This window comes from Anabrus simplex, chromosome 7 (assembly GCF_040414725.1).
Source record: "Anabrus simplex isolate iqAnaSimp1 chromosome 7, ASM4041472v1, whole genome shotgun sequence".
NCBI classification, from domain to species: domain Eukaryota; kingdom Metazoa; phylum Arthropoda; class Insecta; order Orthoptera; family Tettigoniidae; genus Anabrus; species Anabrus simplex.
Window position 1 is genome coordinate 325152360 of NC_090271.1, and position 24736 is coordinate 325177095.

The 24736-nt window shown below is 37.1% G+C and overlaps 1 protein-coding gene across 1 annotated transcript in view; it reads left to right on the forward strand.

The window, feature by feature from the left end:
• Window positions 1–22981, forward strand: part of LOC136877829 (adhesion G protein-coupled receptor E1) — a 1255385-nt gene extending 1232404 nt beyond the window's left edge. The window contains exons 9-10 of the mRNA XM_068228756.1: window positions 20481–20711; window positions 22128–22981. Coding sequence (XP_068084857.1) covers window positions 20481–20711; window positions 22128–22391 — 495 coding nt within the window. The 3' untranslated portion in view covers window positions 22392–22981. The remainder of the gene's footprint in view (window positions 1–20480; window positions 20712–22127) is intronic.
• The last annotated feature ends 1755 nt before the right edge of the window (window positions 22982–24736 follow it).

Genomic DNA, 24736 nt, shown 5'->3' on the forward strand with positions numbered 1-24736 from the left:
TATTTCATTTGTTTAAATGTAATGTTACATTAAAGTGTGTTTGTCTTTCATTATAGTTTGTTATTCTGCTCCATATACTGTAGTTTTTTTTTTTTTTTTAATGCTATTTGTTTGGGGCACCGACCTATAGAGATCTTTTGCCCTTATTGGCACCATATGATATGAACCTTGAACCTGCGTGTAATTGGAATTGCGGAAGTGTAGAGTGTTGAATGTGAGGAAAGGAACGTTAAGGAAGACACAAACACTCAGTCCCCAGACCAGGAATATTAATCATTTACAATTAAAAACCCCTGTCCTAGCCGGGAATTGAACCTGTGGGGCCAGACATATACTGTAGCTACTCTCAGCATCACCTGGAACCGTCTGCCACTCCGCCAAGGCATTAGCTCTGTTTCCAACAACTCAGCAGCTTAATGCCTCGAATCACGCATGTGCACATACACTCTCCCTCCTCTTGCCTCCTGCTTGCTAAACCTGACCAAGGCGTTGTTTCAGTTTCCAATGCTTTGTGTGGATTTTTGTTTCCGTGTTCCGCACAAATGCATTAGGCTTGTGCAATCAAGTCAGAGGTTTAAATGTTTTAATATGGGGAGTGAAAGCATAGAAAAACAATTATTAAAAACTAGTTTCTCATCACTTTCTTATAGTGAAAGTTAACAAGTGACTGACAGTGCTCAACCCTACCCAGCTCTCACGATGTCAACACATGTGCAAGGTTCAAGAGAAGGTTTTGAAAAAAAATGTATGATGTTGTAGGATGGCTTTGTGAGTGTAATGTGGTAAAAAAAAATTACTGTTGGACATGTTTGCTATTTTCAAACAAACAAAATACTGTATGGAATCCTCAAGGATACAAAGATATGAACCATTTGAATACTGCAGTGAAGAAACACAGTGAGTCTAAAATTCATCTTTCTAGTATTTTCAAATGTTAACAAATTTATTTAATCTCCTACTAGAATTGATATTCTACTGGATTCTCAACAAAGAGCTGAAATAGAGCTGGACAATGAAAAAGTGAGAAAGAATAGGGAGATATTAAAGAGGCTCATTAATGCTGTAAACTATTTATGGAAACAGGAACTGCTATTCCAAAGTCACAATGAAAATAAAGTCTTTCAATAGGGGAAATTATATGGAATTCCTTACTGCAAGTGCCAAGTTTGATTCTACACTGAAAGAACATTGAGCAACTTCTACAGTCTTCTACAAAATCTCAACAAGTATTAAAAACAATTTAATAAATTCAACTATTGATATATTGAGAGACGAGATTTATGAAGAAGTAAAAAAAAAAAAAAAAAAAAATGGATTTTGTGGTTATCATATTTTATGAGATATCAGATGTAAGCAACAAGCCTCAGCTCTCAACTGCATTGTGGTGCTTTCCTGTGTCACAAAATAAATGATAGAAAGATTCCTTGGATTCATTGATGTAAGCACCAATAGAACTGCAGAAGCCTTATTCAGTCATGTAAACGTAGTCATGGACAGACACAACTATGGAGATAAATGAATTGCCCAGACATATGATGGAGCATCAGTGATGAGTTGCCACCTCAATGGTCTTCAAATGAAAATGTTAGAAAAATATGCTAAAAGCCCTATTCACACATTGCTATGCTCATATTATTAATTTGGCACTTCAACAATCTCCAGAGTGCAACAAGAAGTTAAAGTCTTGTTCAGTGGTCTTAAATAACTATCAGCTTTCTTTTCTCATTCTCCTGAAAGGTTGCATGAACTTTTGACTTTCATGTCCAGAAAACTACCATCAATAGCACATACACGATAGAATTTCACTTTGAGACTTGTCCAAACGGTTGTGGTCATCTATTTTTGATAAAAGAGGGGAGGAAGAAATTACAACAATAAAACAAACAAGGATGAATGATGAATCATGTGAGAACTATTTTCAAAGACTCTAGGCCTACTATGAAATCATAGATAATATTAGCAATTGTATAGAAATTAGGTTCTCATGTTTTAAGAAGTTGCAGTACTTCAATTTGAAAAATCTATCAAAAATGAGCTAAATTAAGAAAAGAGGAAATTTTCCTCATGATTTACTGAAAAAATTACAGGAAATCTATGGAGATCTTTTTAATTTGAGTAAGCTCCAGAATGAAGTCTTCGTATGGTATGCTTGCCTTAAGCACATAAACATTATCGATCAGGTGGAACCGTTGTGATTTTTACTTCAGTTAACAGTGTATAACATCGATACGGAAAATGCTAATGATTGCTTGCAACTGGTATGCTTCTAATGAAGGATCAGACAAAACAGTTATTTAAGACCACTGAACAAGACTTTAAACTTCTTGTTGCACTCTGGAGATTGTTGAAGTGCTAAATTAATAATATGAGCATAGCAATGTGTGAATAGGGCTTTTAGCATACTTTTCTAACATTTTCATTTGAAGACCATTGAGGTGGCAACTCATCACTGATGCTCCATCATATGTCTGGGCAATTAATTTATCTCCATAGTTGTGTCTGTCCATGACTACGTTTACATGACCGAATAGCGGTTCTGCAGTTCTATCGGTGCTTACATCAATGAATCCAAGGAATCTTTCTACGATTTATTTTGTGAGACAGGAAAGCACTGCAATGCAGTTGAGAGCTGAGGCTTGTTGCTTACATCTGATATCTCATTAAACATGATAACCACAAAATCCATTTTTTTTTTTACTTCATCATAAAACATGTCTCTCAATATATCAACAGTTGAATTTATTAAATTGTTTTTAATACTTGCTGAGATTTTGTAGAAGACTGTAGAAGTTGCTCAACGTTCTTTCAGTGTAGAATCAAACTTGGCACTTGCAGTAAGGAATTCCATATAATTTCCCCTATTGAAAGACTTTATTTTCATTGTGACTTTGGAATAGCAGTTCCTGTTTCCATAAATAGTTTACAGCATTAATGAGCCTCTTTAATATCTCCCTATTCTTTCTCACTTTTTCATTGTCCAGCTCTATTTTAGCTCTTTGTTGAGAATCCAGTAGAATATCAATTCTAGTAGGAGATTAAATAAATTTGTTAACATTTGAAAATACTAGAAAGATGAATTTTAGACTCACTGTGTTTCTTCACTGCAGTATTCAAATGGTTCATATCTTTGTATCCTTGAGGATTCCATACAGTATTTTGTTTGTTTGAAAATAGCAAACATGTCCAACAGTAAATTTTTTTACCACATTACACTCACAAAGCCATCCTGCAACATCATACATTTTTTTTCAAAACCTTCTCTTGAACCTTGCACATGTGTTGACATCATGACAGCTGGGTAGGGTTGGACACTGTCAGTCACTTGTTAACTTTCACTATAAGAAAGTGATGAAAAACTAGTTTTTAATAATTGTTTTTCTATGCTTTCACTCCCCATATTCAAACATTTAAACCTCTGACTTGATTGCACAAGCCTAATACATTTGTGCGGAACACGGAAACAAAAATCCACACAAAGCATTCGAAAGTGAAACAACGCCTTGGTCAGGTTTAGCAAGCAGGAGGCAAGAGGAGGGAGAGCGTATGTGCATATGTGTGATTCGAGGCATTAAGCTGCTGAGTTGTTGGAAACAGAGCTAATGCCTTGGTGGAGTGGCAGACGGTTCCAGGTGATGCTGAGAGTAGCTACAGTATATGTCTGGCCCCACAGGTTCGATTCCCGGCTAGGACAGGGGTTTTTAATTGTAAATGATTAATATTCCTGGCCTGGGGACTGGGTGTTTGTGTCTTCCTTAACGTTCCTTTCCTCACATTCAACACTCTACACTTCTGCAATTCCAATTACACGCAGGTTCAAGGTTCATATCATATGGTGCCAATAAGGGCAAAAGATCTCTATAGATCGGTGCCCCAAACAAATAGCATTAAAAAAAAAAACTACAGCATATGGAGCAGAATAACAAACTATAATGAAAGACAAACACACTTTAATGTAACATTACATTTAAACAAATGAAATAGTTCGGCTCTATGGCTAAATGGTTGGCTTGCTGGCCTTTGGTCACAGGCGTCCTGGGTTCGATTCCCGGCAGGGTTGGGAATTTTAACCATCATTGGTTAATTTCGCTGGCTCAAGGGCTGGGTGTATGTGTTGTTTTCATCATCACTTCATCCTCATCATGACACGCAGGTCGCCTACGGGAGTCAAATTAAAAGACCTGCAACTGGCAAGCTGAACATGTCCTCGGACACTTCCGGCACTAAAAGCCGTACACCATTTCATTTTCATTTCAACAAATGAGGAGGAGGGCACTTGGATCATCTCAAACGATTGAATGAGGGTAGAGAAAAGAGAACAAGAATATCATAAAAGAGCAGCTGATGATGTTTAGTGATTTAAGAGACCAACTAATGACATCATCTCCAGAAAGATTGGAGAAGACCTTGGCAAGAAAGTGGTACTTGCAAGACAAAATACCAGGGAGGACAAATTAAAACAGATTAGAAGAAAATTCAGAAGATTGGCAGGTTATTGTGAATGTGTGTTAGAAACAGTGCGTATTACCGACTGAGCCTCCTTCTTAGTCCACCAATACTCATCATCAATTACCTCTCAGCGACACATCAGATAACTTCCACTGCATACAATACAACTTTCAACAACACGCCGGAACCCAGCGCACATCGCCACAAATATGGCGTGCCACTACGGCTCCTCTTCGCAGTCAGAATGAGAAGATACCTCACCCCAGCTTTAACGCTCTGACTCTGCAGTTGCCGTATACATTCTAATCTCTCCACAGCAGTTCACAACACAAGCAACTCTATTCTTTCTCACCAGACCAGAAAAGAACAATAACTTCATCCCGAAGTCCGCCATACTTTATTCCACGGAACAATATCAATTTGTCTCACCGGCATTTCACACCGATGTCTTCACATCACATTCGATGCTACAGAAGTCAACTAAAAGAATAAGCGAAAGTTTCAACCCGCAACATTTTCATAATTAGCAATTACCCATATAACTAGCAATTACCCACTAATAACTGTCACCATTGTTGCCGTTCAAACGCACGGAATACCCATGAATCTCCATCCACACTGACCAGTCTCCGTACCGATCTCGGCACTGCAACTGAAAAACTTCCAGCTTGATGCCTAAAAAACCTCATTTGACTATGAAATATTTCCCTACCCCCGGTGATTTTAACTAAATTAAACTGCTCTACATATTTCTGAAAAGCCAATACTAATTCCTTCTTCCAACCTCTAAAACATCAGGACGCACTTGGTACTAAAAATTTTTTTTATCCTTGCACACCAGCTGCTCTTTTGTAATTATGTATATATTTGTAAATTCTCAACTATTCAATTAGATAATGTAATTACTATATAGTTACCAACTATTGACATTAGTTTTTATTACAAACATTTACGCTGAATGTTATAATGTAAATATTTTTAAAACTTTATCTCAACTGTTCAATTGAACATTGTAAATACTGTATAGTTACCAACCTTTGACATTAATTTTTGGATACAAACATTGACGCAGAACACTACACCTTTTCTCCCTTAATTGTTTTAATGTAAATATTTTTTAACTTTTTATTTCCCTATGATTGCGTCAACTGTTTCTCCAGAGCACCACTGCCGAACTCTACTATGTTAATTTTAGGCATTGGTGCTGACTTTTCATCTATAAACCTATATGTTCAACCATCACTTTTGTACAACTATTTCCCATACTTAGTTTTTGTAATTGTATTAATAATATGTATTAATTTGTACCGTCAACTACTAACCAGTTACCTGATTTTTTACCTTGAGGTGATATTTTGACTGATGATGCTCTCAATGAAGGGCGAAACATGTCTCAAGTGGAATCAACAATAAATTCCTAATTTATAAAATTTATATGTATTGAATAGGTGGAAAAAACTAACCTTTTAGCATCCTACATTGAGATCTTTTTGTCAAAAAATAATACCAATGTGTTAAAAAACATATTTAAGAATATGGTCATGAGTTTATCACATAAAAAGAAAGAAAACTGTTTGGAATTAAGGAAAAAATAGAAATAAAACAGGTTTAGAAAGATGTGTTGTCATAACTTTTCACTAGATTTTGACTGTAAACACCCCAGTTAATGGTGTGCTATAATTTTGGTTCAGCATGTTGAATAGTGTATAGGCTAAATGTTTCACTGTTGCAAGTATGCATTGTATTTTTTTTAATTTTGTGAGATTATATAGAGAAAATGCGAATGATTGCTTGCAACTGGTATGCTTCTAATGAAGGATCAGACAAAACACCAGTTCAAATTGTTAATTATTTATTAGAAATTAATCTGAAGAGTGGATTTACAGAAATTTACAAACTGGCTACACTCACTGCAACAATTCCTTGTATGACATCATCTGTCAAGAGGTCATTTTCGTCCTTGAACCGCATCTTTACATTCTGCCTTACAACACAAAGCCAACATCGCATGGATAATCAAGCCTCATCCCCACTGAGAAACAGTTGCTAGCAAAGTTTGGGCTGGGAAGACTTGGGAGAAACGAGACAAGCTGCTCGACTAAGTGGTATGTTCTGAGCTGTCAGTGGAGAGATGGCATGGGAGGACATCAGTAGACGAATAAGTTTGAGTGGTGTCTTTAAAAGTAGGAAAGATCACCATATGAAGATAATGTTGGAATTCAAGACGACAAATAGGGGTTAATATTCATTAGGGGAGTTAGGGAAAGGAATAACTTACCAAGGGAGATGTTAATAAATTCCCAATTTCTCTGCAATCATTTAAGAAAAGGCTAGGAAAACAACAAATAGGGAATCTGCCACCTGGACGACTGCCCCAATTGCAGATCAGTAGGGATTGATTGATTGATTGATTGATTGATTGATTGATTGATTGATTGATTGATTGATTGATTGATTGATTGATTGATTGATTGATTGATTGATTGATTGATTGATTGATTGATTGATTGATTGATTGATTGATTGATTGATTGATTGATTGATTGATTGATTGATTGATTGATTGATTGATTGATTGATTGATTGATTGATTGATTGATTGATTGATTGATCTGCAAGAAGGGGATAAATCCAAATTCTACAAAGATGTGATCAAGAAATTATTGCAGAAAGAAAGAAGAAAGTAATTGAAATTCAAATAACTGTAAATAATGTTCATGATTTGTTGACCTTTAACCCTAGAACTACACTGTGGGGTTGTTCATGACTCTTCTATCGAATCATCATTTGAATGTAATCAGAATTACTGAACTACTGAATTTCTGGAAAACTTGGCATGTTCACGTTAGAAGAACCTGTGAAAAGGTGTCTGTCTCAAAGAATTCCCAAAGAACTAACTTTGAAGCCTCATTTATGGTTATCTACAATTTGAGAAACCCATCACTGGTCGACGTACTTTCTGTACTAAAAAGAAAGACAGAAAATGGCAAGCAAAGTATACGAACTGCTCTCGCAGCCTGTGCATCGAACACTGTCGTGGAATTTGCAGTCAATGTAAAGACTACGAAACCTATGCCTACACAAAAACACTGAAATAAACAACAGAGTGAGCAACATTTAGTGGAACCAGTACCGCAGTCCGGCAGCGTAGCCTACACATGGGAGGTGCGTGCGTGACAGGAAGTCTACAGCAAATACACTTATATATATCAGATGTAAGGCTTTTCAGGCGTTTGCTCTATTAACCAGCGTTTCGTCTTAGATCTGACACTAGACTCGTCAGAGTAGGAGTTGCTTCGGAATTGCTAGGCGGGCAATAATTCCATTGTGGAGATTTATCTCCCGTATGCAGTTATTAGACTGTGCCTCATATATATTCTTCTGATAAGCTCACATGCATACACCCAGCGTCAGTGGGTAGGGTCTGACACATCCCACTCTGACGAGTCTAGTGTAAGACCTAAGACAAAACGCTGGTTAATAGAGCAAACGCCTGAAAAGCCTTACATCTGATATGTTTTTGACATGCTCTATTGGTGAAAAATATCTAATTCCCTCCATGGGAATTTAGAATTTTCCATTCGCAAATACACTGTCGCGTAAGCTATTTCAAACAAACAAACAGCACATTAGATTAGGGTCAATTTTTCCATCATATATCGCATTCAAAACCCATTCACAAAATCGCATGTGTAATGCAGGGTCACCCGGTTTAAGTTCTTGCACTACAGTAATTTTATACGGCTTTAACTTCAGTAACATTGTACCTGTTTGAACAGAACCATAGGAAATTTCTATTTCCTGAGAAAGTCGTCAAAGTGATTTTGTAGGAGACCTTTCCAGAGCATTACCAATATTACATACAGTTTGTTGTATGAGTACTCTACATGGTTTATTACATTATCATGAAGACTTCCCGTCTTACATAATGTATTAATTAATCTATGAATCACCGGGCGAGTTGGCCGTGCGATTAGGAGCGGCGGTTGTAAGCTTGCATCTGGGAGATAGTGGGTTCGAATCCCACTGTCGGCGACCCTGAATATGGTTTTCCATGGTTTCCCATTTTCATACCAGGCAAATGCTGGGGCTGTACCTTAATTAAGGCCATGGCTGCTTCCTTCCAACTCCTAGGCCTTTCCTATCCCATCATCACCATAAGACCTATCTGTGTCAGTGCGATGTAAAGCCACTAGAAAAAAAAAAATCTATGAATCAAAGTCTGACCAGGAACTTGAAAATTAGGAAACTTCTCTTGAAATAATCTCCTTACAGCCCTGACACTTTCTGTACGGATGTATGAATTGTAAATGAATAATCTTTGGGGAACAGAATACCGATAACCGACTTGAGCCACCTGAGCCATTTCACTGAATTCACACACTGTTCTAATGTCACCAATGAAACACGTGTCACTTTTCCAAATGTTCAACAAAGACTGAAACCTGGTGGCACTGTATTTCATCACTGGCCAACTCACTTACTCAGGAATTCCTGCGCAAAGGATGGAGCGGATCTGCTTTATTCTGCTCACCTGATATATGCTCATAAACAACAGAGTGAGCGAGTTTTAATTCATTTATTCAGCAAATGGCTATAGGCCTAATGTGTAACACTTTAATGATGAAAGCCACGTTTACTATTAACATAAGGTTGTTTAATTGGTCTAACAGTTCGTTTGGCTTGAGTTCTTGTTCGTTAATGATAGCGAACGCGTCATCAACAAACCTTAACCATAAGTCTAATCCTTTTATTTTACCGACTATTTTATTAGATTCCAATTAAACAACCTTGATAAACATATAATGTCGTAAGATAATAAAAGTCTAAACTACCTAGACGTAACATTAACTAGAGACAATAAAAACCTGATTTACCAAGTATTTAGAAAACCTACACACACAGATGTTGTTATTAGGAAAGACTCAAACCACCCAGGAGAACATAAGAAAGCGGCATTTTACAGCTTCATCAATAGAGCAGTAAGAATACCATTAAACAGAAATGATTTTAATAAAGAGATAAACATTATACAAGATATTGCCAAAAGAAATGGTTACCCCAAAAGCTATGTCAATAGGATAAAGAGTAAGGTCGTGAATAGACCTAACACTCTACTTGTAAATAAGGAAGAAAAAACGAAATTCGCTACATTCACCTACATTAATAAACAATCATACAGTTTGGTTAAACTATTTAGGAAACACAATATCCATGTATCCTTTAGGACAGATAATAATAATAATAATAATAATAATAATAATTTATTGTTCAATTCGAATAGCGTAAACACCAACAGTAGGTTCAGTAAGTCAGGAGTATACAAACCGTCGTGCCAAGATTGCTGAAAAAAAAAATATGTCGGACAGTCAGGTAGAAGTGTGGTGGTACGGTATAAAGAGCATGTCAATGCACGAAAACATTCTAGATACTCTGCAATGTGTGAACACATGCATGAAAGCAACCATCATTTCACAAATATTGAACGTGATACGACTTTATTACATTCATTAAGCAAAGGCAAACAAATGAATGCCCTAGAGAAATTAGAAATATACAAATTGCAAAAATTTGATAATGAGAACAGCCTAAATGAACACATTGCAGAAGACAATCAGTTGTTTAAATTGGTAACCCAATACCCTAGTAAGAGGCCAAATGATGTCAAGCGTGTAAGGGGGGAAGTATGACTGTAGTATCAGGGGCGGTTCCTTCCACCCCTCCTTCCATCCACCACGCAACCCAATGTAATTCCGTAACCAGTTGCCATACAACATCAGGTGCCTTCACATCTATCTAACACATGCATACCACACGTAATATTTACATCATCACACTGGTAAGGTTTAATATTTTTACCCCGTTGTATTCTCATTTGTTTATGTCAGAGCCTTTTTGTTAATTTCTATTTAATTTCCTTTTTATAGACCATTTTAACCTATTTTCAACCTGGCTGCATAATACATCTATCAACCGAAGATAATGGCAGGACTCCAAGTTTTAACGCAACTTCATTTATTCTTGTACAAATCCAATTGAACTACGCAAGATAGTATTACAATTCCTAGGACACCGTAAATTCACATCATTATACGACGTTGTGTCCAATATTTTAATTTAAATAGACATCATTTTAACACCCATTAACGGTGGATATCGGCAGGACTTCAAGTTTTAATGCAATTTCATTCATTCCTAACTCAACTTTTTTGAACTACGCAAGGCAACTTCAAGGACACTGTGAATTCATATCATCACAAGACGTTGTATTTAATTAGACATTACTATATTGTGTTTTTAATTTGTACTTGACAAAATGGGATTTTAATTCTATGTTTGTACTATCCAAATTTTTAAGTGTTACATTGTCATACTCATTGTTTTGAATTTTTAATGGGGGTCCCCCCTATTTTAGTCAGGTCTTATTGTATACTGAATTTTAATCCACTAGCTGAGGAAGGGAATGCATAATATTCTCGAAACATGTACTAGATGTTAAGGTGAAAGGTAAATAAATAAATAGTATTGACTAGGCGGACCATCTTCCAACATATTTAGACCCTACTGTTACTAAGTCAATACGGATCCAATCCCGACCATCATGGTCAAGATTATTAATAATGATTATGCCAGCCAGGCTAGAAAAATGATAAACAAATTTAAGAACACCAAGGTTAAAATTCTTAGTATTTCGAAAGACCTGAACTTTCTTAAGAATTGTATTAAAAGTAACGTTATACCTAAACATTTGAATTCCGTACAAAAGAGAGGTAGATTGCTGCGTCATGAAATGAGAACACAGCGGAAAGTAAATCACTTGTGGATTAAAGATGAAATCAGGTTCTTACACCTTAAAAAAACGAAACTGAACAACACGCTTTATGAATTACACCTACTCATCACTAGTCAAATTTTGACTCTGGAATGGGAGGAGGCGCAATTTAACATTGACCTCTCATCATTTACAATATCAAAGAAAAAACAAGATATTCTAGATAGAAAATACCAGAGGCTCATTGAAGACAAAGGCATCACCAAAGATGAAATGCGAAACAACAACACATACACGACAACACACACATTTTATCCGCCACTCAAAAACCTGACCAACGTTGATTTCAACGATGACGAAGTCGAAATCTTAAGTAAGGGTCCCAAACATAACTGACCACACACGAGTAAGACTGTCCAAAATAGAGAACTAGTGAAACTGATAGCAGAATCTGAAGTAGCAATTGCAGAGGTACCTATAGACGAACAAGAGAACATTAGGATCGAGGCTAAAAATAAAATTTGTAAAATAATGGAACATAAAACCATCGCAGATACCCACACAAATAACAATCTCCGAAAGATTAATAAGAAGATCAAAGATAATAACATAATTGTCACGAATTTAATGAATAAAGATGATTACATCAGTAAAACGAATGATTTCTTGAAGGGAGACAACTTTCGTCAGATAAAGAAGGACCCCACTAACAACATGCAAAAGACTTTCAAACAAATTTTAGCTAACACTAATTTTTTGATGAATTCGAATGAAACAAAACGCTTGGTAAATATGAACCCAGGATTACCGAAATTGAGGGCTATGCCTAAGATACACAAAGAAGGCATACCTATTAGACCGGTTGTAAACTTCAGAAACAGTCCTACATGTAAAACGGCCAAATTTGTACACACGTTTTTAAAGAAACATTACAGATTTAATGTAGATACAAGTCTCCGCAATACCATAGATTTTTGTGATAGGACAAAAAAATTTAATTTTATCGCAATATAATACTATCCATAGCTTTGACGTGAAAGATATGTATTCGAATATTCCGATCACGGAGACTATCAACATTGTTAAGAACAACTTAAACACACATAGTTCGTTGAGTAAAGTAGAAATTGATGAATTCATCAACTTATTAAAGTTCATATTAGAGAACAACTTTTTTACTTTTAACAACAACGTGTACAAACAAGTTAATGGGTTGGCCATGGGATCACCAGCGTCTGGTATCCTTGCAGATATATTTATGGACCATATGGAATCTAATAAAATAGTCGGTAAAATAAAAGGATTAGACTTATGGTTAAGGTTTGTTGATGATGCGTTCGCTATCATTAACGAACAAGAACTCAAGCCAAACGAACTGTTAGACCAATTAAACAACCTTGATAAACATATAATATTTACAATCGAGTCGGAAGATAATAAAAGTCTAAACTACCTAGACGTAACATTAACTAGAGACAATAAAAACCTGATTTACCAAGTATTTAGAAAACCTACACACACAGATATTGTTATTAGGAAAGACTCGAACCACCCAGGAGAACATAAGAAAGCGGCATTTTACAGCTTCATCAATAGAGCAGTAAGAATACCATTAAACAGAAATGATTTTAATAAAGAGTTTAACATTATACAAGATATTGCCAGAAGAAACGGTTACCCCAAAAGCTATGTCAATAGGATAAAGAGTAAGGTCGTGAATAGACCTAACACTACTTGTAAATAAGGAGGAAAAAAAGAAATTCACTACATTCACCTACATTAATAAACAATCATACAGTTTGGTTAAACTATTTAGGAAACACAATATCCATGTATCCTTTAGGACAGATAATAATAATAATAATAATAATAATAATAATAATAATAATAATAATAATAATAATAATAATAATAATAATAATAATAAATTATTGTTCATTTCGAATAGCATAAACACCGACAGTAGGTTCAGTAAGTCAGGAGTATACAAACTGTCGTGCCAAGATTGCTGAAAAAAAAAAAAATGTCGGACAGTCAGGTAGAAGTGTGGTGGTACGGTATAAAGAGCATGTCAATGCACGAAAACATTCTAGATACTCTGCAATGTGTGAACACATGCATGAAAGCAACCATCATTTCACAAATATTGAACGTGATATGACTTTATTACATTCATTAAGCAAAGGCAAACAAATGAATGCCCTAGAGAAATTAGAAATATACAAATTGCAAAAATTTGATAATGAGAACAGCCTAAATGAACACATTGCAGAAGACAATCAGTTGTTTAAATTGGTAACCCAATACCCTAGTAAGAGGCCAAATGATGTCAAGCGTGTAAGGGGGGAAGTATGACTGTAGTATCAGGGGCGGTTCCTTCCACCCCTCCTTCCATCCACCACGCAACCCAATGTAATTCCGTAACCAGTTGCCATACAACATCAGGTGCCTTCACATCTATCTAACACATGCATACCACACGTAATATTTACATCATCACACTGGTAAGGTTTAATATTTTTACCCCGTTGTATTCTCATTTGTTCATGCCGGAGCCTTTTTGTTAATTTCTATTTCATTTCCTTTTTATAGACCATTTTAACCTATTTTCAACCTGGCTGCATAATACATCTATCAACCGAAGATAATGGCAGGACTCCAAGTTTTAACGCAACTTCATTTATTCTTGTACAAATCCAATTGAACTACGCAAGATAGTATTACAATTCCTAGGACACCGTAAATTCACATCATTATACGACGTTGTGTCCAATATTTTAATTTAAATAGACATCATTTTAACACCCATTAACGGTGGATATCGGCAGGACTTCAAGTTTTAATGCAATTTCATTCATTCCTAACTCAACTTTTTTGAACTACGCAAGGCAACTTCAAGGACACTGTGAATTCATATCATCACAAGACGTTGTATTTAATTAGACATTACTATATTGTGTTTTTAATTTGTACTTGACAAAATGGGATTTTAATTCTATGTTTGTACTATCCAAATTTTTAAGTGTTACATTGTCATACTCATTGTTTTGAATTTTTAATGGGGGCCCCCTCTATTTTAGTCAGGTCTTATTGTATACTGAATTTTAATCCACTAGCTGAGGAAGAGAATGCATAATATTCTCAAAACATGTACTAGATGTTAAGGTGAATGGTAAGTAAATAAATAGTATTGACTAGGCGGACCATCTTCGAACATATTTACTGTTACTAAGTCAATACGGATCCAATCCCGACCATCATGGTCAAGATTATTAATAACTATAGGTTGCCTCAAAATTATGTATATCACAGAATTTTAAGCCGGCCGATGTAATCGGCTCTGGCAACTTAAGACTGGATTGTTAAAGGCCGACCAGATCGGCTCTGGCAATTTAAAGGGTGGGTGCTCATACTACTGCCTGGCACCAAGAGAGTTAAGCAATAGTGTTCAAATGGCTTGGCTATGCAAGAAGAAAGTCATGAACATTAAATCTATTCATTGCATGGCGTACAAGTAGAACAACTGTGATGTTAGTTTAGAAGAAATATTAAAAAAGTATTGACCTTGATTAAGAAACAGTATCCCCACAAGTATGATGGAATTTGGAACAGTCAATTTCTTGGTACTGACAATGAATTTTTTAAGAACTGGCTGAAGTCATGAAGGACAAGGTCATCATTATCTTTGTATAAGTGAAGTAAACTCGTATTCTCATCCCGAGGGTGTGCAGCTCTTTTCAGGCACAACCCCAACAGAGGTGAGCTGCATGTATCATTTTAACCACATACCAGCCCTCCTGCCATTCTTAAATCCCTGGCAGTACCAGGAAATCTTTGTATTACATGTGGAATGGGAGAAAGGAGATGAGAATGAAGGAGGGATATGCAACTGTTTCATAGCAGACAACTGAAAATCAGGAATAATACAGGTGCGGCATTGAGGGAAGAGTGATTCTGATTGTCCTTAGTTGGTTTGGCTAACTAATTCACCAGAATTTCCAAAAGAATTAAGAGCTTGTTAGGATTATGTGTGAGCAAATACTCAACACTAACAATCTTTTCACTGGACGAGATGGCCATGCGTTTAGGGGCACGCAGCTGTGAGCTCGCATCCAGGAGATAGTGGTTTCGAACCCCACTGTCAGCAGCCCTGAAAATGGTTTTCCGTGGTTTCCCTTGGTTTCCCATTTTCACACCAGGCAAATGCTGGGGCTGTACCTTAATTAAGGCCATGGCTGCTTCCTTCACACTCCTAGCCCTTTCCTGTCTCATCATTGATGTAAGACCTATCTGAGTCGATGCAACATAAAGGCAATTGCTAAAAAAAAATATTTTTGGCAATTCTTTTTGTGAATCGTATGTTAAAGATAGTGTTAATTAGTGAGCTGAATGTTGTCATCAGCTTCTGCTTGGAATGCTAGTGCTGTGAAAGCATACAGCGAGCCATGTGATGATGCATGAACGTACCACTTACAGTGACCAGTGGTAAAGCATTCTTAAAATCAAACCCTCATTATTGTAGAAGTCTCCCTCGTGAACAGTTGAGATTTTCTCCTGATGACGTGGAGCAAAGTTTCACCTTGTTTTCTTGATATGACATAAGCCCAAAAGCCAATATGAGTACGGGCCATGAAAGCATCAGTGTTAATATTTTGTCTATTTTGGCAGAGATCTTAACCTGGAGTTTTCTCTGTTTCATTTTGTTTTGAAAATAAGCAGTCATGTTCATATGAAGAAAGTACCAGGTATATGCACAAGTCTTTTCTGGTTTCACTAAGAGATGGCACCAGCAAACAGTACACAGCGTATGAATTTGACACATACGTCAGTTTGTTCGTCTGACATTGTCCTACCAACACACACAAGTTGAGTCCACCAAACACTAGCATCTGTGTTATATCATTCAGTGATCATGTCAATGTTTGTGCCTGAAAATGAACATTTGCGGCACGCATTGCTTTTCTTGTTTAATCAAAAGAAAAAGGCTGTGGAAAATCATTGTTTCCTGATAAAAACATATGGTGAACACACTCCATCAATTAGAACATATGAGACATGGTTTCGACAATTTAAACGTGGTGATTTCAATGTGAAAGACAGTGCGCGCTCAGGTAGACCACAAAAGTGCGAAGACTCTTGAAGAAGCCTGGTGAAACCGTTTATGCACAATGCTGTCACCAACAAATGATTAATTTAAATCATACATTGATCGAAAGACGACCGGAATGGAAGAGAAGATATGGCAAAGTGATTTTGTTACACGACAATGCGCCGTCTCACACAGCAAAAGCAGTGAAAGATACCTTGAAATCACTTGGATGGGGCACCTGCTGTACTGCCCCGATCTGGCGCCATCTGACTATCACCTCTTGGCATCAATGGGGTACACGCTCGCAGAGCAGCACTTCAGCAATTTCAAGGAAGTTGGAAAATGGCTCAACGAATGGTTTGCCACAAAATACAAGCACTTTTTCTGGCAGGGAATTCATAACGTACCTGAAAGATGGGCGAAGTGTCTAGAAGCTGATGGCCCATATTTCGAATTAACAAAAAATTAATTTTCCTTGAAAATTACATGTTTTCTTTGCCACAAAAACTGGCAAATGCTTATGCATACACCTGGTAGATCCAGCATATGGTACTCTTAAAAGTCAAGAAGATCTAGATGATGTTGTGCATTTTTTATAGCAGATTAACCTATTCTGCTGACTGGTCTGATACTTTGGAGGGAAATACTGAGACACAGGACTGGATACAAATCTTTGATACTGGATAAAGCCCTTTAACATTAACTCTGGAGAAAGTTTTCTGGTCGCTTCTCTTGTATGTTTTCCTTTTCTTTCTGTGTATAGCGGATATATAATAAATAAATAATAAAAAAATGTTCCCCTTGAAAACGACTTGAGTCTCAACCTTCAAGGCAGAACATATTGTGATTTGTACACACTTGCAGAGAGTTGTTATGTGTTATGAGATTCTTGACAAATTGGCCTCGAGAATCTCAAACAAGAAGTTTTCCCATCCCCAGCTAAATGTGATGTGTATGTTGATTTTCTGTTTGAACTATGAACTGTCAATGATTTGTACTACTGTGAACTCATGGGCAGGGTTAAAAGGACCTATCATTGCAAATGATAAGAATTCTAATCTGCAGCATTTCACTTCTTCACAACAGAAATACTAGGCCCCACACTGCCCCTGCTGTGAAAGCTCAATTGGAATTAGTACTCTGGAAGGCTCTGGATCAACCCACTTATAGCTCAGATTTGTTACCGTGAGAGTACCATTTGTTTGGTTCCCTGAAGAAAAAAAAAACTTTGGTGGAATTTTCTAATGTGAGATATAGTAGATATCTTGGATTTAGGTCAAATGGACTGTATAGCAACTGACCTGTCTAAAGCATTTGATAGGGTAGATCATGGGAGACTACTGGCAAAAATGACTGCAAATGGACCAGACAAAAGAGTGACTGAATGGGTGGCTATATTTCTAGAAAATAGATCTCAGAGAATTAGAGCAGGCAAAACTTTATCTGACCCTGTAATTATTAAGAGGGGAATTCCCCGAGGCAGTATTATGACTTTTATGTTTTCTTATAAATATAAATGATAGGAGTAAAGAAGTGAAATCAGAGATAAGACTTTTTGCAGATGATGTTATTCTCTATAGAGTAATAAATAAGTTACAAGATTGTGGGCAACTGCAAAATGACCTTGATAATGTTGTGAGATGGACAGCAGGCAATGGTACGATGATAAACGGGGTTAAAATTCAGGTTCCGAGTTTCACAAATAGGAAAAGACCTCTCAGTTTTAATTACTGTATTGATGAGGTGGAAGTTCCTTATGGGAATCATTGTAAGTACCTAGGTGGTAATATAAGAAAATATCTTCATTGGGATAATCACATATTATGACTGTAAATAATGGGTTCATGGTTATGAGGTTGTGTAGGGCTTATAGTAAGGATGTAAAGGAGAGGGCATATAAGTCTCTGGTAAGACCCCAACTGGAGTATGGTTCCCGTGTATGTGACCCTCACCAGGATTACTTGATTCGAGAACTGGAAAAAATCTGGGTGACTTCCAACAAAAGAGTAGTGTTACAAAAATGTTGCAAAGTTTGGGCTGGGAAGGCTTGGGAGAAAGAAGACAAGCTCCTTAACTAAGTGGTATGTTCAGAGCTGTAAGCGGAGAGATGGCGTGGAATGACATTCGTAGATGATTAAGTTTGATTGGTGTCTTTAAAAGTAGAAAAGATCACAATATGAAGATAAAGTTGGACTCTTTCTTTCTTTTTGCTTTACGTCATGCCGACACAGATAGGTCTTATGGTGATGATAAAGTTGGAATTCAAGAGGACACATTTGGGGCAAATATTTGTTTATAAGAAGGGGAGTTAGGGATTGGAATAACTTACCAAGGGGGATGGATGTTCAATAAATTTCCATATTCTTTGAAATCATTTAAGAAAAGGCTAGGAAAACAACAGATAGGGAATCTGCCACCTGGGTGACTGACCTAAATGCAGATCAGTACTGACTGACTGACTGACTGACTGACTGAAAAGAGGGACAATACTTCATCTGCAATTGGTTACACATCCTTGCAACATTATTTTTATGAATAAAGAATCAAATATATGTAGATAATGTTGTGGAGAACAACATTTATGTGTCTGCTCTAATATACACTAATCCAATGAAGAGCTTTATTTTAAGCAGGAGGGTGGGCATCAACGCTCACTGAGGGGTCATGTTGATAGATCTTCAGACTTGATGCAGGAAGTGTGAGGTAAATCCAGATACGCCCAGGAAATGGGGAAAAAATGAAATGTCGTATGGCTTTTAGTGCCGGGATATCCCAGGAAGGGTTCGGCTCGCCAGGTGCAGGTCTTTCTATTTGACACCCTTAGGTGACCTGCACGTCGTGATGAGGATGAAATGATAATGAAGACAACACATACACCCAGCCCCCGTGCCATTGGAATTAACCAATTAAGATTAAAATCCCCGACCCGGCCGGGAATCGAACCCGGGACCCTCTGAACCAAAGGCCAGTACGCTGACCGTTCAGCCAACGAGTCGGACAGGAAATGGGGAGAAATATAAGATAAAGATGAAAGTCATATAGAGAGAGATAAGGCCCTTACACATGAGCGTTTTTCTGTTTTCATTGTCGACCACAAAGAATGGTTCATGTATGGTCGGTTCTCACCGCTTTGCCATTACCATATAATGCAATGGGAAGTATGCTTCCCCTTTTCAGAGGAACATTTCTTCGACTACACGTGAACTACTGTCGCCAGCTCTAGCCAGTTCCATCCATTGACCACAGCCCAACTACAGTGCTTTCCTTCTCACACGGGTGACATTTCGGCCACATTATGATGACGGCAACAAGTTCGCCAGGTTGAGTGGCTCAGATAAAGTGATGGCTTTCTGTGCCCAAGTTGGATGGTTCGATCCTGGCTCGATCCGCTGATATTTGAAGGTGCTCAAATATATCAGCCGTGTTGGTAGATTTACCGGTACATAAAAGATCCCCCCGTGGGACGAAATTCCGGCAACTCAGCACCTCCAAAAACAGTAAAAGCCATTAGTGGGGCATTAAAAAATATTATTATTATCATCATCAGGATGATTGCAAAGTTCATGATATAATGAATGAAACTGCCCAAATTTTAAAAGGACTTCTACAATTGGATGTAACCACATTCTCTGTGGTTTTCTTTTCTTTTCTTTTCTTTTCTTTTCTTTTCTTTTCTTTTCTTTTCTTTTCTTTTCTTTTCTTTTCTTTTCTTTTCTTTTCTTTTCGTATGACATTGCATGAACCAAAGAAGCATATTTTTGTAGTCAAGAACGACGACAGAAAAACGCTCATGTGTAAGGGCCCATAGGAATAGGAAAAGGAATGCATAATAAGATGAATGTAATAACAGGCCAATGCAGGAAGGGGGAATAACAGAGAGGACCCATCTTCAAACAGACAGGCTCTCTGCTCACCAGTCCCAGTTCTTCTACTGTACATCTCCTCCCAGTACCTAACAAGCTAATTTCTGCTTCCAAGCTTTATCAGCAGGTGATGGCGATCATCAGCACTCATTAATGGGTCATTTTGATACAGAAAGTATGATTTTCAAAGTTCATCTAAGCAAATAGAAGTATTTAAACGGTTAATTATCATAGGTGTAATAGAACGATTATTATATTTGTTTTAGGAGAGACAGCCAGCCAAATAAAATAATATGCTACTATGTTTCAGGTAAATACTATCTTGACAGTGCTAGGTTTGCAACTTGTCACTCACTGTGACCTGTTAAACAAGCCCTGCATGGAGGAACCTGCTCAAGAAGACGTGCTGCGTAAATCATTGAAAGCTGCGGCTATGCTGCTTCCCCTCTTTGCTGTGGTATGGTTCCTGGGTGTGGTGGCCTTGGAGAATTCGGCTTCCCTCGTATTGCCACTGCTTTTTACTGCCACCAATTGCTTTCTGGTAAGTGATCAACAATTTTTGTTTATTATTCTATTAATGAACGATTTTTCATTATTAATTTATATATTCTTCACTACATTAGCTTTAAATTACCATAAAAGTAAAATAGATCTTGCTGAGCTCTTATTACTAAGTAAAAGATTATCATGGATCAAATACAAATAGATAATTAAAAAAAACAGTGAATCTCAAATATTGGATAACAATAATGTGAGATAAAGAAATGAAAAGAAACAAAATATTGTGTGAAAAGATTGAAATTCACCCTTAACCAAATACAAATTTCTTAATACTCTGAAAAGGGACATACTTGGCCTCCAACACTCAGAATTGAACATTAGCCTGCTTAACACATTGAGGTCTCACTCACCTTCATACATTTTAACATCCGCCTCCATAGCATAAAGGCTAGTGTTATTAGCTGCCGTCCTTGGGGGCCCAGGTCAGATTCTCGGTACTGCCATAAATTTAAGAATGGCAGGAGGGCTGGTATATGGTTCAAATGGTACATGCAACTCACCTCCATTGGGGGTGTGCCTGAAAAGAGCTGCACTACCTCGGGATGAGCGCACGAGTTTACTTTACATTTTAATCCTCCGGACTGGCCATTTTTCACTAAATTCAGATTTTAAAATTGCTGGGGGAGGGTTGATGAGACAGTGTCAATATTAACTTAAGGAGATGATTCCAATTCTAGCACAGTGTTTCTAACGCATACCCTTGTCCATCTCCTGCTAGGTTGGGGTGTTGATGGCACTCCTCCACTGTAACCTCTCCCTCCACCACTCCTCTTCAGTAATTGTATTCCAGTCCAGTCTTCTTTTCCTTATACTGTTCTTGACAGAGTCCATCCATCTTTTTCTTAGCCTCCAACACTTGTTTTGGTATCCGTCTCTCCCACATCCTCGTAACATGTCAAACCATCTCAATATATTCTTCTCCATTCTGTCACTAAGTTTTTCTACTCATATCTCTTTTCTGACCTCAATGTTTCTTGCTCTGTCTCTCCTTGTCTTCCCTGCCATACTCCTCAGGAAGTTCATCTCATTGGCCTGAATTTTACTCTCATTTCTTGCTGTCAAAGTCGAAGTATCTGATGCATACATTAATACAGGGGTATAGTACATCTTGTACATTATCTCTTTACATTTCATAGGTTCCACATCAGGTTCCTTGCTTGTACACTTCTCCTGATCTCCTTATCCATCTTGCATTATTTCACTCCTCAAGGTTTTGTCCCTGATACTAACGATTCCTTTTCCTTCTTTCTCTTGTCATCACCACTGTTTTGCTCTTCTCCACAATGATTTTCATACCATACTTCTCAATATTCTCACTTAAAGCCTCTTGTTGGATTTGCACTATTAAATTATTTTGTACAACAATCTGTAATCCCAATACTGATTTTGATTTCAGAATTGGTTCCTGTACATCTGTTCATCCATGGTGCTTCCCGAGTGCGAGAAGAGTGTAAAAGATATTTTACCTTCTCCGATCATCGCTTCCAAAGGTCAGCACTCAGAAATTGAGCCAGATACCCAGCCATTGTTAGCTCCTGATCCTGCAACATCACCGGTGTGGGGCCATAATGCCAGTACTTTATCCAGTCCAGCTAGACCCTCCAATGGAGGAGAACTCCTGGAATTGCGACTCGATGCAATCAGCACTATAAGTACGTGAGAAATGGCAGAATTATGGTGTCTCGACATAGAGTAGCTTGCACTCTAACTGAAAAGAGGCAGACCATTGTTACTTAAAATAATGGACAAACTTATCCCAAGACTTATACTACAGGGTCTGAAATAAGATTTTGCCACCGAAAATTAGAGTTTTATTGGTATTCACTAATTAAACTTAATATAAAACAAAAACACAACTGATGGAAAATTGCATGGTATCACACTGGAGATACCATAGGTAAAATAAAATCTGTACAAAATAAAAATTATAAGTATACAAATGAAACATAAACAATAAGATGATGTGAAATGTGGTATAAGAATTTTCTTTGCGAGTGATCAAGGCTTAATCTATGGTTTGACAGGTGAATAATCACACTGTGGACGGAATTCAGTGTTTATATGGAACATCTCTAAAATAACGTTTTATATTTCCCCTTCCTCTTTTGTATCTATTACTGTGTGAAAGTGAAATAGTTTTATTGAAGAAAATAGTTTTTTTAAACATCAAGATTGTACAGTGTGGAAACTATCTTATTCAAATTGTATATGCTTGCATGGCATTTGCTCTTTCTTTATTTCTGCTTTTCATTTTTGGGGGAAAAACCTATATAATTGTATTGGTATAATTTTTATTTATAGATTGAAAGAGACATTTCCTTTAACACTTAATATTTCATGTTACAATTTCTGTATTAAATAAAATGAAGTTAATGATAGCATTCTTAAAATAAATTTCAAACTCATTTATATGGTATAATGTCTATCAATATTTACAGTAATGCTGTTCAAAATTGCTTGTTAGATTTGAGTACTATGTATACTGTTTCTTTATAGTCAGTCAAGTTCAACTTTTGTCTTTAAAAGCTAATGGGAACCTAGTAATATGTAAAGTACTTACGCAAAACCTAATGATAGGCTAATTTAAATAGAACAGTCTGTTACGAACAAATGACACTTGAATAACAAAATTTCTTAAAATACTACTGTTCCATAGACTTTCATGGATGTCATTTACTTTCTTCTCCAGAAAAATAGTGGATTAATTTATGATGATATCCAACTTGTCTTCCATGTTCCACAAAACTTTGGTGAGAATTAACTGAGGACCTGAATTCTGAAACATGCTAACTCCAACTTTAACCCAGTTAATTACAGTTTGTCAAAGTTGGAAGAGAAGGTGCATCATGTTGTGTTGCCTGTAACATGCCAATAGATGTTCTTTCTCACCTCCAAAACAATTGACATTAAGCTAAGGTCGCCTTTGGGCTAAAAATGGGTTTGGATATTCTACTGTAAGGCAAAATAACACAAAAGAAATCAAACAACTTGTTAATACAATGTGAAATATACCCATGGAAATACATCTGAAATGAAACCATACCATGTTCAGGGAGTTAGCATGGTTTGGAATTCTGGTGATGACTGGAGTTACCATGCTTATAAGTCATAGAAATTGACAGTGAACAGCATATTGCATTTAGTAGTGCTTCCAATATTTTTTCAACCCTTTCAGAAGATTAAATAGGAACAAATAAAGATGGGATTGGATAGAAAGTGAGATGTTGGTAACACTGTTTTATAACCTTTGTCTCTGACTAAACAAAGCAGCACCAGGCTGAGTGGCTCAGACGGTAGAGGGCTGGCCTTCTGACCCCAACCTGGCAGGTTTGATCCTGGGTCAGTCCGGTGGTATTTGAAGGTGCTCAAATATGTCAGACTCTTGTCAGTAGATTTTTTACTGTCAAGTAAAAGAACTCCTACGGGACTAAATGCCGGCACCTTCGTGTCTCCAAAAACCGAAAAGTAGTTAGTGGGATGTAAAGCCAATAACATTATTATTATTATTAAACAAAGCAACTGTTTTCAACATGTTTTCCTTGTTGACATTGCACCTCCTGATATCTGACATGAGGTAGCAGCCCACAAGGAGAAGACCACATCATTAAAATCCCAAGCTCATCCACTGTATGGACTCCAACCAGCACCATCACTGTTAAGTTCATGCAAAAGTTTCTTGAAGACCACACAGAAACTTGAAGGAACCCAAGAGCATGCAAGACTCACTTTGTGGTGAGCTAGAGAGTACTGGACAACTTGGAGATCTCTAAATAGGCTGCGCTCAGGTGTTACTAGGTGGAAGAACAGTCTGCACAAGTGGGGATATTCTGTGGATTCTGTTTCGTGAGGCTGTGGTGAAGTGCAGACTGCGGCCCATCTTTGTCCTGCCACATGTACTGGAAAGAGCTGCTTGAGGCGACAAGGAATGCACTCGACGTTGCTAATTTCTGGTGCACCACAATGTGAACCTTTGGTGCTCAATTTATTTTTATTTATTTTCTATAG